Here is a 22,467-nt window from a genome sequence, read left to right as displayed (position 1 = left end):
ACCTGACGCGGGGAGGCCCCTGGAGTGGAAAGGGCCGTGTGCTCACAACACGCAGCCTTTACGTAGAGCTGAAGGCGGGCATCTCTGCTCATTTATTCAGCAGTATTGCCAGATCACACACCCAACTGGGGGAGACAGGTCCTGTCCTCAGGGAGCTTCCTGAATAACAAAAGGAACTAGTGGGGAAGGGTTCACTCCCAAGGCAGCAAGCCACAGGCTTGAACACACGCAGGACACAAGCCGCAAGCCCAGAGAGGAGAGCCCTCCTAGAGAGGGGACAAACTCCGAAGGAAAACTTCTTGGAGGGGTGCTGTCCGAGCCGAGCCGCGGGAGTGCCCCGGGCACAGGGCTGGCCCGGCTGCCGGGCAGAAGGCAGACTCCCGGCCATGTCCAGCACGCTTCACGGTAAGTGTTTGGGGCACGTGCGCCCAAGACATTTACGCTTAGTTACAGTACACTCTACTATGCACATGAAAAATAGGTTCCAAAATAAAGATCGCAAGGAAAAATTTCACTTTTGCAAGTTTTAAAGATGAAATTTCATTTCTTAAGACTTTATTTATTTATTTGACAGAGATCACAAGTAGGCAGAGAGGCAGGCAGAGAGAGAGGAGGAAGCAGGCTCCCTGCTGAGCAGAGAGCCCGATGTGAGGCTCGATCCCAGGACCCTGAGATCATGACCTAAGCCGAAGGCAGAGGCTTTAACCCACTGAGCCACCCAGGCACCCCTAAAATTTCATTTTAGAAAATTATTATTTTATATAATTTATTATTTATATATCATTTTATATATTTATACATTTTACATATCTTATATATTTATATATTATTTTATATTTTAATTCCTTACATATTTTTATGATATGCATTAACTACATTTGTATATTATCATATATTCCTATATTACATGATAAATTTAAAAACTATGTATTTCATCAAATTTCATCTTTAAAATGAAAACTTGAAAGACAAAATTCTTATTTGAGAAAAAGATCTCCTTCTTACTACCGTTCATATTTTTCAAGTGAGCAACGAGCCTATCAGACCCGTGGGGTTCAGCATGTAGGACCACACAATGCTTATACCATAAGCGCAAGTGTTGGTTTTAATACAGTCTTGCTGTTTGGTTCTGTTAGCATTTTTAGTTGTTTTTCTTTTTTTCTTTCCTTTTCTTCTTTCTTTCTTTTTTTTTTTTTTTTAAGATTTTATTTATTTATTTGACAGAGAGAGACACAGCGAGAAAGGGAACACAAATAGGGGAAGTGGGAGAGAGAGGGAGAAGGAGGCTTCCTGCCAAGCAGGGAGCCTGATGGGGGGCTCGATCCCAGAACCCTGGGATCATAACCTGAGCCAAAGGCATACGCTTGATGACTGAGCCCCTCAGGGACCCCATCGTGTTTTCCCACCATGGTTCCACTGCAGGAATCTATCTGTTCCAGAAGCTTATCCCACTGGGAGAAGGTTGGTTCAGAGTGAGTGAGTTGGATTCCGTACCCCAAGCCGCTGCCTGCGGGCCACACGCAAGTTGTAAGAGGTCCCAGTGGTCTGACCACAGGCAGGACACGGGATGGCCGTGGAGCCCTGCCCACAGACACCTCAAAGAGAGACCCAGGAGCACGGGAGGGCATCAGTGACACCAACACCTCAAAAATCACTGAAGCTTCATTTCTTTTTTTGTTTTTAGAAAAAGCTCGTTCTGAGTAGACGCTCTCCCAAACTCCCACCGCTGTTTGTACCTCCTGCTAATGAGACTATTCCCAAAGTGACCAGGAACAGAGGAACCCCTACTAGACTATACCGGAATGGGGCTCAGCAGCAACCCACAGACACTAGGGCCATTGAGCTCAAGAGGACGTCTGAGGTCATGGCAATAAGTGAGCCACCCCAAGACCGAGTGGGTGCCAATCTCAACCCCTTGCTCGGGGAGTAGGCTCCATGGATCTCACACTACCCAGTGGTTCAGAGCCGATCAGCAGGCCACTTTGACACAGGTTTCTGGCCTTACCTTCAAGATCCTGGTTCAACCACAGTCTTGGGGTGGGACCCAAAAACCTCCTGCAGACTCTTGGTGATGAGGACCACACTTTGGGAACCGCTGCCATGCACATCTAGGTCCCAGGCAGAAGGCACATCTATGAATCATACACAGAAGGACTAGCCGGAGATGGAGGAACAACACCCAGGTCCAGGCAGGATGTGATACTGTTGGGGTAAAAAGAGGAAGCATCACTCTCAATGGTATAGAGAAGACAGGCAGGTCCAAAAGGTGTCCCCTGGATTTGGACACGAGGATGGGATGTGGTCACGAACCCAGTGGCCATGGGCTGACCATGAGTTCACAGGTGTCCAGGATCCCTGCTTCCCTTTAAAAACATTAGACCCATCCTTCAACAGGTAAATGGATAAACAGATGTGGTCTCTTCACACAGGGGAATATTATTCAGCCATAAAAAGGAAGGAAGAACTGATCCATGCTACAGCGTTCAGGACCGACCTTGAAAACATGAGGCTCAGTGAAAGAAGGCAGAAAGCCACAAAGGACCACACATCGTATCAGTCTGTTCACGTGACACAAGTAAAGGAGGTAAATCCATAGAGACAGAAAGATTTGCAGTGGCTGGGGCTGGCAGGGAGGAGTGAACAGGGAATGACAGCTTAAAAGGAGTGGGGTTTTGCTCTGGGATGATGGAAATGTTCTGGAACTAGAGAGAAGTGGTGCTGGCACAACGCTGTGGAGGTGCAAAGTACCACTCAACTGTTCGCTGTAAAATGGTTAATTTCATCTTGTATGAATTTCCCCTCAAGGAATCAAAGCAAACAACAATGATAAAATCGCATGAGAGCCAGCAAATCTGAGCCCTCCTTCCCTCTTGGTAGAGTCTGGCTAGGACCCAAAAACCTCTGACCAGTTCAGGTATGGAGCTTACAGGCCTGTGGACACAGTCCCTGCCTCTCACCCTGTTCTGTGCCTGGCTTAGCTGTGACATGTTCCCCTTGGGGGTCCTGGGGCTTGGCATCATCAGGACGACAGAGAGCGTGTCTTATTCACACCATCTAGCAAGGTGTATTCAGCAGCCTGGACATTGTTTATTGTCATTCAACTTCTAGAACCTGGTCTGCAGCTCAGTGTCACCCCCTCAGTGATCACTCCTGCTGGGCCAAATAGCTAGATGCTCCCTAAACATCCCCACCGGCTTGGGCCACAGGGATCCCTGCAAATCCCATTCACCCTTTCAGACCGCAGCATCAGCATCTGCCAAGTGACCTCCCTCCCAGCAGCCAGGTCCCTCGTAGTGTTCTGCTCCCTCTCCGGGATGGACTCCCACCTCTCCGCCCACCCCCCTACTCCCCAGCACCTGACCAAACTCCTGGAAGGAGAATCTATATCCCTTCACTTTTCAGTTTCTAGCAGGGGCAACACAGTTGTATCCAGTAACTGGAGCCACTGTGTCATGCTGTCGATGTCGAAACTCTTGAAAAAAATGCTGCTTCCCCAATGTCTCTCTGTAGCTTTTCTTTTTAAATTTTAGGGGAGGTTTGTGAGTTGCACTGTTTGCACCATCAGAAGCACGAGGGGTTTGCCTCCATCTTGCTGAATCACAACTTCCTATGTTTTTAGAAACCACGCATTTCATACAATGCACACACCAAGATGCTCTGCGGATGGTGTATGCTTAGCAGTCCCAAGAAGTTTAGGCACACAGAGAAGAGAAACGGGAAAAGGGTGACTTCTTTGCTGTAAGCTGCATGCCTGGTATTTCTTGCCCCTGCACCCAGTTGAAACTGTAGACTTATTTCTTGTTTTCTCGCTCCATCTGCTGGCAAGACCACAGAACATCTTTCTCACCAACATGTTAAATTCCTCTTAGAAAAGTGAAGGTTTGTATCGTTTTTTTTCCCCAAACAGTGCCTTCTATTTTTATAAAGTGAAGTCATCCCCCCACACAAAAAAACTGATTGGGTGTCTCCCCTTTTCACATTAATCCTTTCTTTGTGTACGATGTCAAGATCACAGATCTTGCCTTACATTGCTCAAAATTTTCTCAGCAGAAAAATCACCTGGTGTCTCTTAAAATACTTGGCTCCCATTCCAAATCTCTTCAGTCAGGATTACCTGGGAATGTGTTTTTCAGAAGTTTCCCCCTTCTCGGTTTTGACAATCAAGTGAGTGAGGTACACCCTGAAACCCAGAGGGCTCCTTCTGACCCACAGGGGCGACAGTAGACTTGGGGAGGTGGCTTGGGAAAACTTCTGCCCCACCCCACCCCAAGCGCCCTGAATACATGCATAAGCATTAATTAAATGTTTGCTGTATAAATGCAGCTTTAAGACAGTCCCTCCAGATAACTGTTGCCACTGCCCCCCTACACTCCATCCTTAAGAAACCCCTGAATCATTACTAGACTTCTCTAGCTACATAGAATCCCATTTCCCAGTCTGACCAAAAAACTGCCCTATTTTACTATGTTTACAATAGTTTCAATTGCGTTGGGTTTGCCCAACGACGAAACAAATTCTCAACGAAGGCATCTAATTCCGGGACCTCGTATTCAGGCGGACCCCGGAGCAGCTGGGGCAGCGTCAGGAGCGATTTGTCAAGAGACGGGGAGTAGCTGGCCGGGCCAACTGAACCTGCCGAGTCCCCGGGGAGGGGGCGCGGCCCCCGTGCTTTGACCCGCCCCGTAGGTGACGGTGCAGGTAGATGCAGATAAATGCGGCGGCCGACCACCGCCATACACGTCCACACGCGTGCACTCGGCACACCGTCTGTGCACACGTAAATGGGCAGGTGCACAGCCGCCCCGCATTCAGGCTCTGGAATGCGCTTTCTTTTCTTGGGGGCAAAATTCGAATCTCATCTCTCGATTTGAGGAGCTAAATAGCCTCCCATTTGAAGGGGCCACCCAAGGTTCAGTCCGCTGTTTTGCACCTGGTCCGGCTCTCACAGCTGACCCAGGCCGCGGCCCTGGCTCCACGTGGCTTCCCTAGCGGCGAACGAGGCAGGTGTTGGCGTCCGCCACCTGCGGTTACTCTCGGGGCGGGGCCTGGGGCGGGGCTCCTGGGGCTCCGCCCCCCCGAAAACCGCCGTGCACGTGCCAGCCAATCAGGGCGCAGCGCGCGCACGTCCTCGCCGCGCCGTTAGCCCGATGTCACGTGCGGGTGAGTTCACCGCCAGACGCAGGTGTCCTTCCGCGCAGGAAAGGAACGCGGTGCCCCTTCTGCCGGGTCCGCGCCCCGCGACGGCCCGCGAGTCGGAGGGAGCCTCGGCTGATGGTGAAGGGACGGTGAGCGGCGCGGCTCCGCGGCTCCGGGGAGGGCCGGCTCGCCGGGTTAGGCGTCGGGGCGCCAGGACCGGGCGCGGAGGGATCCGGCGTGCGGTGACGGTTGGCGGCGCGGCAGCTGTTAGCGCGGCGGCGACGACGCGGAGCTGAGGGGTCCGGGGCGCGGCGGCCTGGCCGGGTGCGTGGGCTTCGCCGCGACTGCCGCTGTGCGCCTGGTGAGGACGGCGCCGGGACGCGGGGAAGGCCTGAGGGCGCGCTGCGGGGTCCGAGGGGGCGGGCATGGGGCCACCTGCGAGGTCAGGGCGCGCTCCGGGACGTGGCTGCGGCTCGGGGGCTACTCTTCGGGGCACGAGGCGTCCCGGACGCTGCTTGGGTTTGGGGCGCTCTGCGTGGCTGGGTCTGGGGCGCTCCTGGGCAGGCCGAGGGCCGTGGGGGCCGTTGTCTGGGTTGCGGGTGCTCCTTCCTGGACGCTGCGGGGCACGGCCTGCGGGGGGCGCACTGCGCGGGCCGACGGCGTTCCTCGGCGCTGCCCGGGGCGGGACAGGGGCCCCGCGGGGCGGGGCTGAGCCTGGGTGCTGCCCCGCGTCGGCCGGTGTGCGGGGGCCAGGGCCGCGGCGGCCGGTGTGCGGGGGCAGGGGCCGCGGCGGCTGGTGTGCGGGGACGGGCTGGGGCGGCGGGTGTGCGGGGGCAGGGGCTGCGGCGGCCGGTGTGCGGGGACGGGCTGCGGCGGCCGGTGTGCGGGGGCAGGGGCTGCGGCGGCCGGTGTGCGGGGGCAGGGGCTGCGGCTGCCCCGTGTGCGGTGCCGTGGGAGGCCGCTGGGTCGGCCGCGGGGGCCTCGTCTGTCTGACCGGCGGGGGGACAGCCCGGTGCCAGGCCGGGTGCCGGGGCGACCTGCGGCTCGCAGGCTGGCGGGCAGGGGTGCGGCGGCGGGAGGAGCCCCGAGCTGGTGTCCCTCCGCACAGCGGCCGTGCGACCCCTGAGCGCGGCGCGTCGGGCCCCGGGAGCAGGCTCGGGGCGTGCGGCCGCCCGGCTGCAGGCAGCATCGGGCGCAGAGGCCTCAGTGCGTGGCAGTCGTCGTGTCCCGGCCTGCGCCGGCCGCGCTCTGCAGCCGCGCCTGGAAGCGGCTGGGCTGGGGGCGGCCGGTGCAGGGGCTGGATCTGCCGAGCCCCCGCGCTGGCTTCTGCTCCGCGAGGCCCGCCCCGTGGGACAGTGTCCGGGAAGGTCCTGCCGGAGCCACGGACCTCGGAGCTGCGAACGCCGAGACCAGTGGGACCCTGCCTTGCAGCGGAGCGACCTTCAGCGTCGGTGGTGCCGCAGGCCGGCCCCCCTGTTGGCCGCAGGCCCACGTTCGGCTGCACCAGCTCCCCTGCCCCAGTGCCCTGCGGCCTCACTCGGCGTCTTGCAGCTGCACCCGCCGCGCTTCCCCGGAGCCCGGCGTCTCGTGCCCGCGGCTGCGGGTCTCTGGCACCGCCTTCGCAGGAGGCCGCTGCAGCGTGTACATGACGCTGCTTGCTTCCCTGCTAGAACGTTCGGCTCAGTTCCTTCATAAACTTAAAAAGTCGTCGTTCCAGTTTTATCCGCCTTTCCCGCGAGCGCTAAGACGGGGCGAGAGTTCACTGCGCGCCCGGCGCGCTGAAAGCCCTTCCTGCGCGTTGTCACTGGAAACGCGCGCTGGGCCTGCGGGGCGCTTCATTCAGACGCTTTCACAAGTGAACGCACGAATCTCAGGTTATGTCCCTTCTGTGAGGGACTCGTAGCGCTGAGGTCTCCACCCTGTGTGACCTGATACGCTTTCTGCTCCGTGGTGGGGGTGAGGGCGTGCATCCGCTTTTATGCATGGCGATCGCTCTGCCCTGAGCATGGGCCCTGGCTCCCAGCCACTTCACGGTGCTGCTGAGCTGGAGAGCAACAGACGAGGCATTGGAAGAGCGAGGACCCTGTCCTTTTTCTTTACAGACGCGGCAGATGGTCGTGCCTCTCGCCAAGACAAGATGGGGGGCATAAATGGTGTGCTGTAGAAGATGGCGGTTTGGGTGTGTTTGCGCTGCGCATTGTGCTGTGGGAGGACCCAGGAGTGTGCAGCAGACACGTGGAAGAGTTAGGGAAAGGGCCTGACCTCAAACATGCCGTGTGGGCCCAGTTTCATAGATACACACCCACATGTGAAAAGAGTTGGTCACCAGCCTCTGAGGTCTTTTAAGTTTTCCCTAAGTTTGGTTGAGATAGTAATTCAGCAGGTGACTGTCCGTATTAAACAAGCCCTGCACCGTAGCCCTGCCACCCAGCATGTCCAGTCCACCGTAAGCACTTATGTTCATTGAAGGTAGGGGACACTGCCTTTAGCTCTGTTAGGAGAGGTGCGATGAACAGGTGCTGACTCAGAAACTTACTGTGGAGTCTTCAGTACATCTAAAGGAATTCAAAACCACACTGAGATACCACCTTACACCAGTCAGAAGGGCCAAAATTAACAAGACAAGAAACAACGGGTGTTGGAGAGGATGTGGAGAAGAGGGAACCCTCTTGCACTGTGGCTGGGAATGCAAGTCGGTGCAGCCACTCTGGAAAACAGTGTGGAGATTCCTCAGAAAGTTAAAAATAGAGCTACCCTATGACCCTGCAATTGCATTACTGGGTATTTACCCCAAAGATACAGATGCAGTGAAAAGAAGGGCCATCTGTACCCCAATGTTCATAGCAGCAATGGCCACGGTGGCCAAACTGTGGAAAGAGCCAAGATGCCCTTCAACGGATGAATGAACAAAGCAGATGTGGTCCATATACACGATGGAGTATGATGCCTCCATCAGAAAGGACGAATACCCAACTTTTGTAGCAACATGGACGGGACTGGAGGAGATGATGCTGAGTGAAATAAGTCAAGCAGAGACAGTCAATTATCATATGGTTTCACTTATTTATGGAGCCTAAGTAATAACACAGATGACATGGGGAGAAAGAGAGAAGTGAGATGGGGGAAATTGGACGGGGAGACAAACCATGAGAGACTGTGGACTCTGAGAAATGAACTGAAGCTTTCGGGGGAGAAGGGGGTGGGGCGTTTGGTGAGCCTGGTGGTGGGTATTGCATGGAACGCTGGGTGTGGTGCATAAACAGTGAATTTTGGAACACTGAAAAGAAAATAAAACGGGAAAAAAAAATAAAGGGAACATTGCAGAAACAGTCAAATGTAATCATGTATGTTGAGTGTTGTCTTTACAATTGTTTCCTCTCTAGGAAAAAAAATGACTGGGCGAGCCAGAGCGAGAGCCAGAGGACGCGCCCGTGGGCAGGAGACAGTGCAGCATGTGGGGGCCACTGCGGTGAGTGCTTGACCTTTCCCCTACAGAGCATGTCCTTGAAAATCAAAAATCTGCATCTTTATTGGCTTAGGCTGTTGAAGATAAGTTTAAAAACTGTTCTGTGAAGGATGCAGGAGCCGAACAAGAATGATCCTGTTCTATTTCCTGAGCATTGGAACCGCCGATTCTTTAGTTAGCTACTCCTTTTTTTTTTTAATTTTATTTACATCCAATTAATCATAGTGTAATACTAGTTTCAGAGGTAGAGTTCAGTGATTGTTCAGCTGTGTACCACACCCAGCGCTCCTTCCATCCTGAGCCCGCCTTAAGGCCCATCAGCTAGTCAGTGATCCTTCTTGAAGAAGCTGCTTTAGGGGAATACTTAGTTACTAACGTAGACCAGTTTTGTTTGAACGTCTTAGACTTGCTGAAGACTGTTTCCTCTGACCTGTGACCTTTTGACATGAAAAGAATGCTGTTTGTTTGCATTATCGCCGTAGAGTCAGCAGCCTGGCTATATCCAGCCCAGGCCTCAGCAGCCAGCAGCGGAAGGGGAGTTAGTTGGCCGTGGACGACAGAGAGGAGCAGTGGGAGCACCCGCCAAGCCCCAAGGTGAAGGGAGAGTGAAAAGATCTCCTGTGCGCGCGCAGTAGTAGACGTGAAGCGGTAACCAGCATGCGGAGTCATTATAAAAAGGGGCCCCTGCCGTCCTTCAGGAAGAACAGACCCTTTCTCTCAGCTGTGCAGCCTGGACTTAGGAAGGTGCCACAGGATTTTTCTCCTTGGAAATGAAAAAGTGTATTCTTGCCAGGGCCCCGTATTAGCTCTTGCAGAATGATTAAGTTCTGAACTAACCATCCATGTGCCGACTCATTAGTCATTGAGAACTTTTTGGCATCGCTAGTGATTTCATCACAAGCTGAACTGCCTTTAACATGTGTAACTTTGGTCTCCTGGGGGTTGCCCTGGCTGGCCATGTTTCTCAGCTGCAAAACCCAGACCAAAGTTATGACCACTGATGAGGTCAGCACACCAGTTCGGATTACAAAAATTGTGTTTTTTCAGTACTTAGTTACAAACGTGAATTATTTAGATGCTTGATAAAAGATTTATTTTACAGTTACATTTGGTTTTGATACAGGAAACACCCCTGTGCACACAGGGAATTAACTAAGGACATGGCTTTCCAGCTAGGGTGGGCATGGAAGTGTGCTTTTGGGGAAACTTAGCGTGGAGGAAGCCGGCTAGCAAGAAGGCAGAGCCGCTTTCCTCTCTGTGCTACATTCCCCCCTTCTCCGAATCACAGCTAGTGACGTCATTGAACAGTAGAGGGTGAATAAATCTAAGATTTTAGGGTGGTGTGAACGGCTGTGTCAGCTACTGGGCAGCCTGAAAACTTCCTGAAACACAGAACATTCTTGGAAAACCACAATGTTTAACAAGCCAGGGAGCGCGTGGAGAGGGAAATGAAGGGGCAGTGCCTTGAAGCCTGCAGAGGCTGTTGAAAACATTGAGTCTTCATAAAGACGCTTAAGCCAAGGGAACGCTTTTTACCTCTTTGTTCTGCACCATTTTATTTTTTGCCATTTTACAAATGCTGACAGTGGAAAACTGCTGCTACTCCCTGTGGGCTGGTAGAATTGTGCCAGCTTTGGGATACATGGAGCAGTTGCGATGGTACATTCACTAGCAGGTCCCCTCATGGGAAGGCAGTTGTCTGTCAGTGGGAGGGTGCTGACTGTCCTGCTCTGTATCCCACACTGCGAACACCTGACCAGGAAGAGCCAGCACTGCCCTATTGGTCGAGCACCCCGTACCACTGCCCTACATCCTACAAAACCAAGTGTTATCTCTGTATCTTTAACAAATATGTGATTGTATAAATCTTTGCATAGACAAGTTTGAGGAAAAACATCGGTTAATAGTGCTACCCTTGAAGAGTCAGAGGAGGAGAGGGTCTTTCATTTATGTATCCAATTTGCCACTTTTTCGATGTAAGATACGTTATTTTTCAAGATGTCTGATGAGAGTTCATTCATGGGCAGTCATCTCTTTATAAAATTATAGGATTTTGCCCAGTTTCTCCTCTATACTTGGTATCTGAGTTTCTATGACACTTTCCCATCTCTAAAAAGCTAGTATCTAACTTTATATGTAAAGGTCACTGTGAGGATTAAATAATACTTGGAATAACAAATGCAAGGCCCTATTTCACAACTTTTCACTGCTGTTGTAAGCATTATATCTGAGAAGTATTTGTCATAAATGTTCAAGTGTTTACTGAATTTTAGAAATTGACAAGTTTAACAGATTTTCTATGAATGAAACCTTGCCTAGGACCGTGGTTTGCATTCTGTAAGTGGGGTGTGGATATGTGGAGGGTTCTTAAACAGCAGTAGCAACAGCAGGCTTGTGTTTTTAATCACTCCAGCAGCTACACAGAAGGGAAGTTCTAGGCACACCTTGAAGTTACTGCAGCTCCAGTTCTAGACCACTGCAATAAAGCGGACCTCATAAAGCGAGTCCAATGAATTGTTTGGTTTCCCGGGTTTTATAAGAGTTGACACCATACCGTAGGCTATTAAGTGTGCAGTAACATTATGTCTAAACTGTATATACTGCTAAGAAATTGTAACCATTATTTGCGTTTTCAGCAAGTTGTAATTACTGACCACAGATCACCATAACAAATATAATAACAAAAGAGTTTGAACTAGTGTGAGAATTACCAGGATGTGACACAAATGAAATGAGCAAATGTTGGAAAAATGGCACCAGTAGACTTGTTTACCACAGAGTTGCCACAAACCTTCAGTTGTAAGAACTGCAGTATCCGCGAAGCACAGTAAAGTTAGGTGTCCTTATAATTAGCAAGCTTTCCAATTTTATTCATTCTAAAACCTGTCCTCTTTACAGATTGACCCATAAGGTTTGGCTAACTGTAAAAGTTGTGTTGTATATAGAGAGGGAAACAGACTTCATTGTTTGTATTCAGAAACTTGCAGTCAAGTTTACATATCCAGAATTGAATTTTTTTTTTAATTTTTTTTTATTTATTTGAGAGAGAGTGAGAGCATGAGAGGGAAGGTCAGAGGGAGCAGCAGACTCCCCGCAGAGCCAGGAGCCTGATACGGGACATGATCCCGGGACTCCGGGATCATGACCTGAGCCAAAGGCAGTCGCTTAACCAACTGAGCCACCCAGGTGCCCCAGAACTGAATTTTAAGACAAACTCAAATTTTTCAGGAAAACAGCTGCCGTGACCTGTTATTGTTACCAGCTTGGATTCGGTATGCCTGACCTGCATTAGTATAGTTAATCAACCAAGACCAAGGCTACTTTAAATTGAAAGTCTCTGGTATAAAAATTTCAAGGGAAACAGAACAGTTATGTATTTGAAGGACTTTTAAATAAGTCCCTGAATATCCTGAGGTAAACAACCTACATATTTAGCAACACCTTTAAAGGGGTTTATAAATTATATTTTCATGTAAAACTCAACATGCCCATGAAGTGCATCAGTTTTTCAGGTAAGGAAGTTGAAACTCATGTTGGAATAAGTTGCTTCCAGAGTATATCAGGAACCAATATTCTGTTAAAGCCCAGTTCCTTCTCTAACAAAAAAGTCCAGAAGTTGGCACTTCAGAGCTAGTCCTGGCATTGGTGGTCAGAAGAAAAATGGCCTTTTCGATTGTTTTGTTCTTTTGTCTTGACTTTTGTCATTAAGGCTTATGTTTGGTGATCACATCCAGATTCCAGGCAAGACTGACAGGTCAAGGGTCCCAGAGAACATAGACACTGGCTGCTGACTCCCTTTCAAGGCACTTTCCCAGAGGTTGATCCGGCAATTTCTGTAAACCTCTTAGGCCATCCTTCCCTCTTGGGAAGATGGAATTCTAGTCCATTAGGTATGACTCCCTAAAAAAATCCAATTTTTAAAAAGAAGACTGAGGGCTTATGGAGGCCACCAAAGTGTCTGGTACTCAAGGTACGGTCCCTATTAACTGAAAGCTGCATTTGTAATAGCAGATGACCGAGGCCACGTTCATTCTTCGGCCCACACCACACTGTTGATGAGATGCACTTCTGTATGATGTACAAATTGAGGGATTCAATAATTTTGGATGTTATAATCAGCTTTGGAAACCACATGAACTTCTAGCTAATCTGTCCCACTGGGCCATGTGTATGGTGGCCGTGGGGTACACATAGGATGATCCTGTCTGTTCTTTTTTGTTGTTGTTATTTGTTTTTGTTTTGTTTTTTGTTTTGTTTTTTAAGATTTTATTTATTTATTTGACAGAAATCACAAGTAGGCAGAGAGGCAGGCAGAGAGAGAGAGGAAGAGAAGCAGGCCTCCTGCCGAGCAGAGAGCCCGATTCGGGGCTGGATCCCAGGACCCTGAGATCATGACCTGAGCCGAAGGCAGCGGCTTAACCCACTGAGCCACCCAGGCGCCCGATCCTGTCTGTTCTTAAGGAATTAGTGAGGAAATGACACTAGACATTTACACATTAAAACCTATGAATCACCGATTCCTATAGCTATAAGTGCATCATAAAACTGTGAAGAATACTTCTGTTTAGGCTCTTAGGTTGTTATCAGAACTGTGATTTCCCAGCCACTAAGCATGCTCCTGAGTTCTTGAATCCCAAGCCAGTTGTCTTAGTTTTTTTTTGGTTTTGGTTTTGGTTTTGGTTTTTAACACGGATGTATCTTACAGGGGACCAACTGAATTTACCTGGGGCAGTGGCAAACGGTTTATAAAAGTCCTAGCTGAGGTGCCCTGGCCAACAGATAACCTGTGAAATTTCTAAACAGTATCTTAGTACCTCTGTACCTTTTAGGGTCCATGTAGTACTTTGGGAATTAATGTCATCATTGTTTCATGTGACATAGGATATCATTTTTTTTTTTTAAGAGATCCAGATATCTGCTGGATTTCAGGAGTTATCATTAGCAGAGAGAGGAGGTCGTCGTAGAGACTTTCATGATCTTGGTGTGAATACAAGACAGAACCTGGACCATGTTAAAGAATCAAAAACAGGTGAGTTAATTATGAAGAATGCAGTTTCCTGGGATTACTTTTTGAGTACACAGAACACTGAATTGAAGCCCTTTATTTTACATATTTATTTGTATGGTGTAGTAGTAGGGAGAAAAAGCACATTTGGTCAGGATCCAGCTTTTCCGATGGCTTTTCCATTTCCCTCTCTCTTTTGACTTTAATGAAATAGGTTGTCAGTGTCTTCAGCTGCACTGAAATGTTTTACTGTTACATAACTTTTTTTCTTTTAAAACTTCTTGCCACAGAGATTTGGTGGGTTCTGATGTAGATTACTTAGTCTAAGGAGGATTTATTCTTAAACATATGCTTGTGGGAACTTAAGTGTGGGTAGGATAGTCGTACTCAAAGTCAGTTGTCTGAGAAGTTCAGTGTTGTATGCTGTTCTTAGCCTTTTGTTACAGATCTGTGTCTGCTTTGTCACGGTAGGAAAGAGTAGGAAAGATTTCAGGGAAGAATGAACTTGTTATTTTGTTAATGAAACGTGACTCGTTCTTACAGGTTCTTCAGGCATTATAGTAAGGCTGAGCACTAATCATTTTCGATTGACGTCCCGTCCCCAGTGGGCCTTATATCAGTATCACATTGACTATAACCCACTGATGGAAGCCAGAAGACTCCGATCAGCTCTTCTTTTTCAACATGAAGACTTAATTGGAAGGTGTCATGCTTTTGATGGAACAATACTATTTTTACCTAAAAGACTACAGCACAAGGTTATTTTAAAATGTTGGGTTGGGGAGAGGGTGATGTAGGATTTCCACCTCAAAAGCAGAACTGCCACAATCTAGGGTAGCTTTTAGAGAAACTCCAGTGGTCTTCTGTCTCACAGTTTTAATGAACGCAGAGGGGCCTTTGGCATTACTGTGTCATTTTCAAATCCGCCTGAAAAACGTGATGACAATTATAATAAGGCCCATAACCACTCTTCTCATAGTCATTCTTTTTTTAATTTAAAACTTTTCCATACTTTTCACTGTTGCCTTTTTAGCAGGAATTATGTGATTGGGATTATTAGTTTCTCTTAACAATTAAAAGTTTGGTTTTCCACTGCTCTGTCTCAGGTTACTGAAGTGTTCAGTCAGACCCGAAATGGAGAGCATGTGAGGATAACAATCACCTTAACAAATGAACTCCCACCTACGTCACCAACATGTTTGCAGTTCTATAATATTATTTTCAGGAGGTATGTTGGTGTTTTCTTAACATTTTACTAAGAAAAATTAAAAACCTAGAGAAGAGTTGAAAGACCAGTGTGGTGAGTCCCTGTGCATGAAGACACTTAACCAGTATTTGCTCCTGTCTTCTGACCTTTGAATTCCTAGGCTCTTGAAGATCATGAATTTACAGCAAATTGGACGGAATTACTATAACCCAAGTGACCCAATCGATATTCCAAATCATAGGTTTGTATGAAGTGGAACCTTTCTGTTCCTTAGGTATGATCACAGACTTTGAAAATGATGTTCTTATTTGAAATAATCAAATTTATTACTGGGGCTGTTAGTGGTACCCGTCATGTTAAGTAAATATTTAACTTGATTTGAATAATAAGAGACATCCTAGAACACTTGGATATAAAAACATCACGTGATACTCCTCTCTCACTAGGGAAGCATGAAGGGTTGTCCAACACTGTATTTGCTTTTGGGAAACAAAATTTATGAGCTAATGAAGATTGTTTCAGAAGTTCCTGTAGTGTATCCAAGTGTGGTACACACAGTTTAGGGTTATTGTACTAATTATAGATGCTTTTGGTTAGACTGGCAACCGTTTCAAGTTTTACCAACATAAAAAATCATTTAATAAAGTTAGTGTATTCAAAATGGAGTTTGAATTATTTTACTATAAAACAACGTTCGTTGTTGAGGATCTTAGAGGGATCTTTATCTGGGCCCATGTAAAACCTAGAAATAACTAAATTTACTCAATTCGAGAATTTTGTACTTTAGATCTAATTAATAAAGGAGAAGAACACACTTTGATGTACATAGAACATGGCAGGGTTGTTCATAGGGTCCCTTCATTGCTCTCCTGTTTGACAGGTTGGTGATCTGGCCTGGCTTCACCACCTCTATCCTCCAGTACGAGAACAACATCATGCTTTGCACGGACGTCAGTCACAAAGTCCTTCGCAGCGAAACCGTGTTAGATTTCATGTTCAACTTGTATCATCAAACGGAAGAACACAAATTTCAAGAACAAGTTTCTAAGGAGCTAATAGGTTTAATTGTTCTTACCAAGTAAGACGCTCTTTAAAATATGAAATAATCATTTTGCAAGTCTTAAGATCGTGTAGCTTTCTAGTCCATCCTATTAGAATGTAGGGTTTATGGTGGAGGAGTGGGAATAGGATGAAAACGGGGAAGAGGTGTTTTTGACGTTTCTCAAGATGCAAGCTGTCAGGGGGAGCATGTTCTTTTGAAAAGGACAAATATTTAATAACTTCTTTCCTTTTTAGCCTTCATTTTATTTTCTAGTACTTCACTTACTTCCCCACCCATCTAGCGTGGTCTTTAAGAAGTTTTCCCTTTGTCTTCCTGTGACATCATATATTACTAAGTGATTTGGAAGTTTACAGAGACTACATACTATCTGTATCTAGCTTCTTTTTTAATGTATTTTATTTTATTTTTTCAGTGTTCCAAGATTCATTGTTTATGCACCACCCCCAGTGCTCCATGCAGTCCATGCCCTCCATAATACCCACCACCAGGCTCACCCAACCCCCCTACCCCTCTCCCCTCCAAAACCCTCCGTTTGTTTCTCAGAGTCCACAGTCTCTCATGCTTCGTCTCCCCCTCCGATTTCCCCCAATTCACTAATACTCTTTGTACAATTCTAATCAAAGACTAATAAATCCCAACCGTTGCACAGGTATAACAATAAAACCTACAGAGTAGATGATATTGACTGGGACCAGAATCCAAAGAGTACCTTTAAGAAAGCGGATGGTTCTGAAGTCAGTTTCTTAGAGTACTACAGGAAGGTAAGAAGATCATGTAGTCTTTATCTTTTTCATGTCAATTGTTTAGGCCTTAGGAAAAATGTGAACTATCTTCAGTAGGATTTTCTTGTACACATGGAACAAGTTGCTTTGAAAGCTGTATATAAATATATTTATTAAGGCCGTAATAACATAGTTTATATACAGCTCATTATCACATGAGAAGTGCTTGGTCCTGTTCCCTTTTTCCTAGTAAAATGAAAGATTGTTTTGAATTTAAGCTTGTGGAGGACAAACAAGGTAATTGGTAATGAATAGTACAAGTTTAGTGACCCATATCCTGTCATGAACACTTCTTTTAACTTCACCCAGGGATGGGGGTTAAAGGCGGGTAAATCCTCAGCATCAGTTGTGCTAAATCTGCATATAGGTTAACTCTTTTTTAATTTTGTATCTAAATTCAATTTAGTTAACATATACTGAATTATTAGTTTCAAGGGTAGAATTTAGTGATTCATCAGTTGCATATAACACCCAGAGCTCCTTCCATCCCATGCCCTCCTTAATGCTCATCACTCGGTTACCCGTCTCCCACCCGCCTCCCCTCCAACAACCCTCAGTTTGTTTCCTATAGTTAAGAATCTCTTATAGATTGTCTCCCTTTCTGGTTTCATCTTAATTTTTCTGCTTGTCCTCTATGTTCATCTGTTTTGTTTCTTAAATTTCACATGAGTGAAATCATATGGTGTTTCTCTCTGATTTATCTCACTTAGCATAGCACCCTCTGGTTCTGTCCATGTTGTTGCACATGGCAAGATTTTTTTCTTTTTAATGGCTGAGTAATATCCCATTGTACATATATACCACATCTTCTTTATCCATTTATCTGCCAATGGACATCTGGGCTCTTTCCACGGTTAGGCTGTTGTGGACATTGTTGCTATAAACGTTGGGTTACAGGTGCTCCTTCAGATCCCTGCATTTGTATCTTTGGGATAAATATCCAGTAATGCAATTGCTGGGTCATAGGGTAGCTCTACTTTCAACTTTCTGAGGAACCTCCGTGCTATTTTCCAGAATGGTTACCCCAGCGTGCATTCCCACCAACAGTGTAGGAGGCTCCCCTTTCTCCACATCCTTGTCAACACCTATGTTTCCTGACTTGTTCATATTGGCCATTCAGACCGGTGTGAGGTGGGAACTCACTGTGGTTTTGATTTGTATTTCCCTGATGCCAAGAGATGTGGAGCACTCTTTCATGTGTCTGTTGGCCATTTGCATGTCCTCTTTGGAGAAATGTCTTCATGTTTTCTGCCCATTCCTTGACTGGATTATTTGTTCTTTGGGTGTTGAGTTTGATAAGTTTATAGATTTTGGATACTGGCCCTTTATCTGATACGTCATTTGCAAATATCTTCTCCCATTCTGTCGGTTGTCTTTTGGTTTTGTCGACTTTCTCCTTTGCTGTGCAAAAGCTTTTAATCTTGAGGAAATCCCAATAGTTCATTTTTGCCCTTGCTGCCCTTGCCTTTGGCGATGTTTCTAGGAAGAAGTTGCTGCGGCTGAGGTCGAAGAGGTTGCTGCCTGTGTTCTCTAGGATTTTGATGGATTCCATTTAGGTCTTCCATCCATTTTGGGTCTGCCTTTGTGTGTGGTGTAAGACAGTGGTCCAGTTTCATTCTTCTGCATGTGGCTGTCCAATTTCCCCAGCAACATTTATTGAAGAGACGGTCCCCTTTCCATTGGACATTCTTTCCTGCTTCGTCAGAGATTAGTTGACCATAGAGCTGAGGCTCCATATCTGGGCTCTCTATTCTGTTCCGTGGATCTATGTGTCTGTTGTTGTGCCAGTACCATGCTGTCTTGATGACAGCTTTTTAATAAAGCTAGACATCTGGAATTGTGATGCCACTAGGTTTGGTTTTCTTTTTTGACATTCCTTTGGCTATTGGGGGGCTTTTCTGATTCCATGCAAATTTTAGGATTATTTTTTAAAAGATTATTTATTTATTTGACAGAGATCACAGGTAGACAGAGAGAGAGGGGGAAGTAGGTTCCCTGCGGAGAGGAGCTCAGTCCCAGGACCCTGGGATGATGACCGAAGACGAAGGCAGAGGATTAACCCACTGAGCCACCCAGGCTCCCCATTGTGTGATTTTCTAATACTAGTTCCGTGCAGGCGGTTCTAGCTGTTGCTGTGGTAATCCTTGAAAAAAGTGCCGAGGCAAATGGGAGCAAGAAAGACCCACTGCCCACTGGAAGTACAGTGTTTACATCAGAATGCACACTAATGTGGTCGCTCGGGTGAGCACATCTGCCCCCTGAATCTTTAATAGCTTGTGTGCTGTTTGATGTGCTGTTACAAGTGCTGGAGGAGTAGTTCTAAAACATGAATCAGTTAAAATCTTAACGCTTATCTTTAAAGTGCTAAGATTTATTTCATGTTTTTCCCACATTCAGTACATTTCTTATTTCTAAAAAGCTGAATAAAGAATCCATGTTTGTGTCTTATGTCAGAATTACACAGCAGACTGGTGACCTCGAAATGTCTTTTGTACTGGTTGCGTACTATTGCCCGAGCTTCAGCTGCTCTGCTGTGAATGAAAAGATCAGACAACACTCTGGAAGGAATTGATTCTCTGAGAAGCCACCTTAAGAGCTGCTCTTCTGGGTCACCTGCATGGCCCAGTGGTGAAGCGTCTGCCTTTGGCTCAGGTCATGATCTCCAGGTCCTGGGTTTGAGCCCCACGTTGGGCTCTCTGCTTAGCCGGGAGCCTGCTTCTCCCTTTCTCTGCCTGCTGCTCTGCCTTCTTAATGCTCACTTCACTTTCTATCAAGTAAAGAAATAAAATGTTTTTAAAAAGCTGCTCTTCTTTTGGGCAAAATGAAAATAGGTCAGGGGCCATTTCAGCTTGATTTCCCTACCACTGTTTTTACCCTCTTAACTCCTTGGGGACCCCAGTCATATTTAACCTAGATTCCTTCTGGGTGTGGGAGTTACTGTGAGAAATGAGCATTTTCCTGTGGTTTCTAATCACTGTTGGGACAGGAACAGTTGGTATATATCAACAGCGGTTATAAAGGAGACGCTTGTGGAAAGTTTGGTTTCCACCTGAGGCCAGGCCAGGGGAGGGTCTCCTTCTCTGACTAGTAGTGAGTCTTAAACACCAGCATACTCCTCTCCAAGTGGCCTACTTGTTGACATACTTGAAAGTTCTGCCTGGAACTCCCAATTTCTCCATAGTAACTTGTTAGGTGATCTCCAGGCTCGTCTATGCTATAGTTGACAGTTCTCAAATTTCTAGCTCTAGCCCAGTCATGTGTAAGTCTGCTTGTTCTCGATAACTGCACTCTCAAGACCGCTTCCGTGTGGCTAACGCTGAACATGTTCTGGCCCCTGTGCCGTGCTCTGATCAGCACAGAGACTGTAACTTCCACAGGGCCAGAGGGTTCTGGGTTTATGTGCAGCACCCCCACCCCCCAGTTCCTAGGAAGGCACTCAGGCATCTGAATGAACAAATGCGTAACAGGTAGCTAAAACCTCGGGCCTGCGGGCCTTTTCTCACCGTGCAGTGCTGCTGGTGGCCTCACCTTCTGAAATGCCTCCGACCGCCGCCTCTGGGTAGCCGCCCTGCCCATTCTGTGCAGGCCCCATGCCCATTCTGTGCAGGCCCCATGCCCATGCTGGTCTCCATTTGCATTTCTCCTGCTTTCCGATCCATTTTCAGATGTTACTCTTCTCCCCACAGTACTGGCGTGCATTGGTGTGTGTCCAGTGAGAGCCCAAGTGATGTAGTCCCTGCCTGCATGTTGATGCTCGTCTCCTCGCTCTCCCTGGCCATCTCCTCTGACCCCAGGCGGCTCCTGCCTGGAACACTACACGCCTGACTGGTGATCTTAGCCTTAGACTCAGCACAGATGATTTCTGTCGGAAGCCTTCTCTCACAGCCGGGACTGACTGGGCATCTTTAGTCCACAGTCCGTCAGAATGGTGCGCGGTTGAGATGTTTCTAAGAATCACGGCATTCTCGGGACTTCCTAGGACAGGTGCGGTTTTCATGATAAGCGATGGCTTGGATGTTCTATGTTAAAAATCATATTTAAGCAGCACTGGGAGTGGAAGAGAGAAGGGCCTTTAAAAGGGAGGATCAAGGTCAGTTTTAAAAAGAAAAGTTTTGGCAGTAATGTTAAATGCATTAAGTAGTCATAGTGGGTTTTTAGACCTACTACCTAAACCTAAAGTAGTAGATTTTTAGATGTAAGGGAAGATGGTAAAAGAACTGGGCCCTAAGAATATAGGAAGGGGATCCCAAAGTTGTACAACAAGGAACCATGCACTGAAGGCCCATTGGTGAGATCGGGAGGATGTAGGAATGTTTCTGATTCCACTTCCACGCACCTACTCGTGTGTGCACCCAGTAAGTGACGTGCAAGGGAGGGGGTGGTCAGCGGGTGGACGCCAGGAAAGAAGGTGGTGTGATGAAATATGTCATGTAGGCACAGGGAGCAAGAGTCAGTTAAGAGCTGCTTGAAATTTCCTTCCCCAAATAGGAAAATGAACTTTTCCGCTCAATGGTTGGTAAGGAGTTCTGTATAGGACAAAGTCAGAACAGACTGCAATTCCTGGTCTCTTCGTTGCTAAGGGTAGGTGGCCTGGACCTTGGCATAGGAAGGGACTAAGGAACAGGAAGCACTTCTTCTTCTGTTGAAGGGCTGTCGTGGTGCTCGGCCTCTGCACACTGAAGGCCGATGTGTGGCTCTCTGAACGTAAGAAGAGAAGGCACAGGACGTGCTGGGGAAGAGGGTCTCGAGAACATGGGGTCAGAAACAAGCGGAGATGACACAAGGAAACCTGTCCCATTCGAGGGTTGCAGACCCGAGGCCTGCGAGCCATCTTAGGTGCATGTGAACTCACCAAAACTCACAGTTTTGGTTTTCTTTTTTTACCAGTTGTGAAAAACGTGCCTTAGGGATTGCATGTGGGGAATCTTAAGACCGCCGAATTGAGGGGCGCTTGGATGGCTCAGTCCGTTAAGCATTGTAGGGCCTGATCTCGAGGTCCAGGGAGTGAGCCCCATGTGGGGCTGCCCGCTCAGCTGGGAGTCTGCTTCTCCCTCTGACCCTCCCGACTCTCATGCTTGCTTGCTCTCAAGTAACATCTTTTTGTTGGTGTCTGTTTTATCGTGTTCAGTTAGCCAGGATACAGTACGTGATTAGGTTTTGATGGAGCGGTCAGTGATTCATTAGTTGCGTGTAACACCCAGTGCTCATCACCACACATGCCCTCCATGCCGGTCACCCCGCTGTCCCATCTCCGCACCCCCTCCCTCCTGTAAGTTCCAGTTTGTTTCCCTGAGTCCAGAGTCTCTCATAGTTTGTTAGACCTTTTAAACAAAAAGATTACCAAATTAAAATTCAACTTCTACCTTCTGTAAAAACTTTTCCTAATTAAAAATATTCTCTGGCATGCAAACTTCTTCCTTCACCCCATGTGTTATGTCAAGGCTTGTTTCCGATGTCACTTCTCGCTATAATAACTAGTAGTTTTGGAGGACTTCTGTCGTGAGGACCCAGAGATACACAGGCTTTTGTTTCTAAACCAAAATAATAATAATAATAATAATCACAAAATAAAGTGAACTGTGAGTAAAACTCAGAAAGATGGTCAAGGACAGTGAGGCTGTACGTTGTAAAGAAGAAAGATGAGGTACTCAGTAACACCTATAAATCACAAGCTGTCCTGGAAGGATTAAAGGTGAGCTTTTTAAGCTTTACTTGGATAATGATACCAGCTGTGCTATTGGCATCAATTCTCGACGTAAAAAAACAACTCCTTTGTTTGGTCCACTGAACGATTATTAGAGGCATTTG

At 47.4% G+C, this 22,467-nt stretch overlaps 2 protein-coding genes across 2 annotated transcripts in view; one reads left to right on the top strand and one right to left on the bottom strand.

The window, feature by feature from the left end:
- Nucleotides 1-5,104: 5,104 nt before the first annotated feature.
- LOC132023739 (proline-rich protein 2-like) lies at nucleotides 5,105-6,783 on the bottom strand. Its single transcript, XM_059409888.1, has 2 exons — nucleotides 6,674-6,783; nucleotides 5,105-6,530 (listed from the first exon to the last, which is right to left on the bottom strand). The coding sequence occupies exons 1-2, from the start codon at nucleotides 6,781-6,783 to the stop codon at nucleotides 5,105-5,107; spliced, it is 1,536 nt and encodes a 511-aa protein (XP_059265871.1).
- Nucleotides 6,784-8,527: 1,744 nt separating this feature from the next.
- PIWIL1 (piwi like RNA-mediated gene silencing 1) overlaps nucleotides 8,528-22,467 on the top strand; it is a 31,271-nt gene continuing 17,331 nt past the window's right edge. The window contains exons 1-8 of the mRNA XM_059409926.1: nucleotides 8,528-8,605; nucleotides 9,085-9,196; nucleotides 13,506-13,631; nucleotides 14,151-14,365; nucleotides 14,714-14,835; nucleotides 14,975-15,055; nucleotides 15,695-15,892; nucleotides 16,527-16,638. Of these exons, the coding sequence (XP_059265909.1) occupies nucleotides 8,528-8,605; nucleotides 9,085-9,196; nucleotides 13,506-13,631; nucleotides 14,151-14,365; nucleotides 14,714-14,835; nucleotides 14,975-15,055; nucleotides 15,695-15,892; nucleotides 16,527-16,638 (1,044 nt within the window). The remainder of the gene's footprint in view (nucleotides 8,606-9,084; nucleotides 9,197-13,505; nucleotides 13,632-14,150; nucleotides 14,366-14,713; nucleotides 14,836-14,974; nucleotides 15,056-15,694; nucleotides 15,893-16,526; nucleotides 16,639-22,467) is intronic.

This window comes from Mustela nigripes, chromosome 8 (genome assembly GCF_022355385.1).
Source record: "Mustela nigripes isolate SB6536 chromosome 8, MUSNIG.SB6536, whole genome shotgun sequence".
NCBI classification, from domain to species: Eukaryota; Metazoa; Chordata; class Mammalia; order Carnivora; family Mustelidae; genus Mustela; species Mustela nigripes.
This window is presented reverse-complemented; position numbering and strand designations above follow the sequence as displayed.

Coding starts and splice junctions, on each gene's coding strand:
- LOC132023739 (XM_059409888.1), bottom strand. CDS start 6,783: ATGTACACGCTGCAGCGGCCTCCTGCGAAGGCGGTGCCAGAGACCCGC. Junction 6,531..6,673: donor GTGCAGCTGCAAGACGCCGA/GTGAGGCCGCAG, acceptor CGGCGTTCGCAG/CTCCGAGGTCCGTGGCTCCG.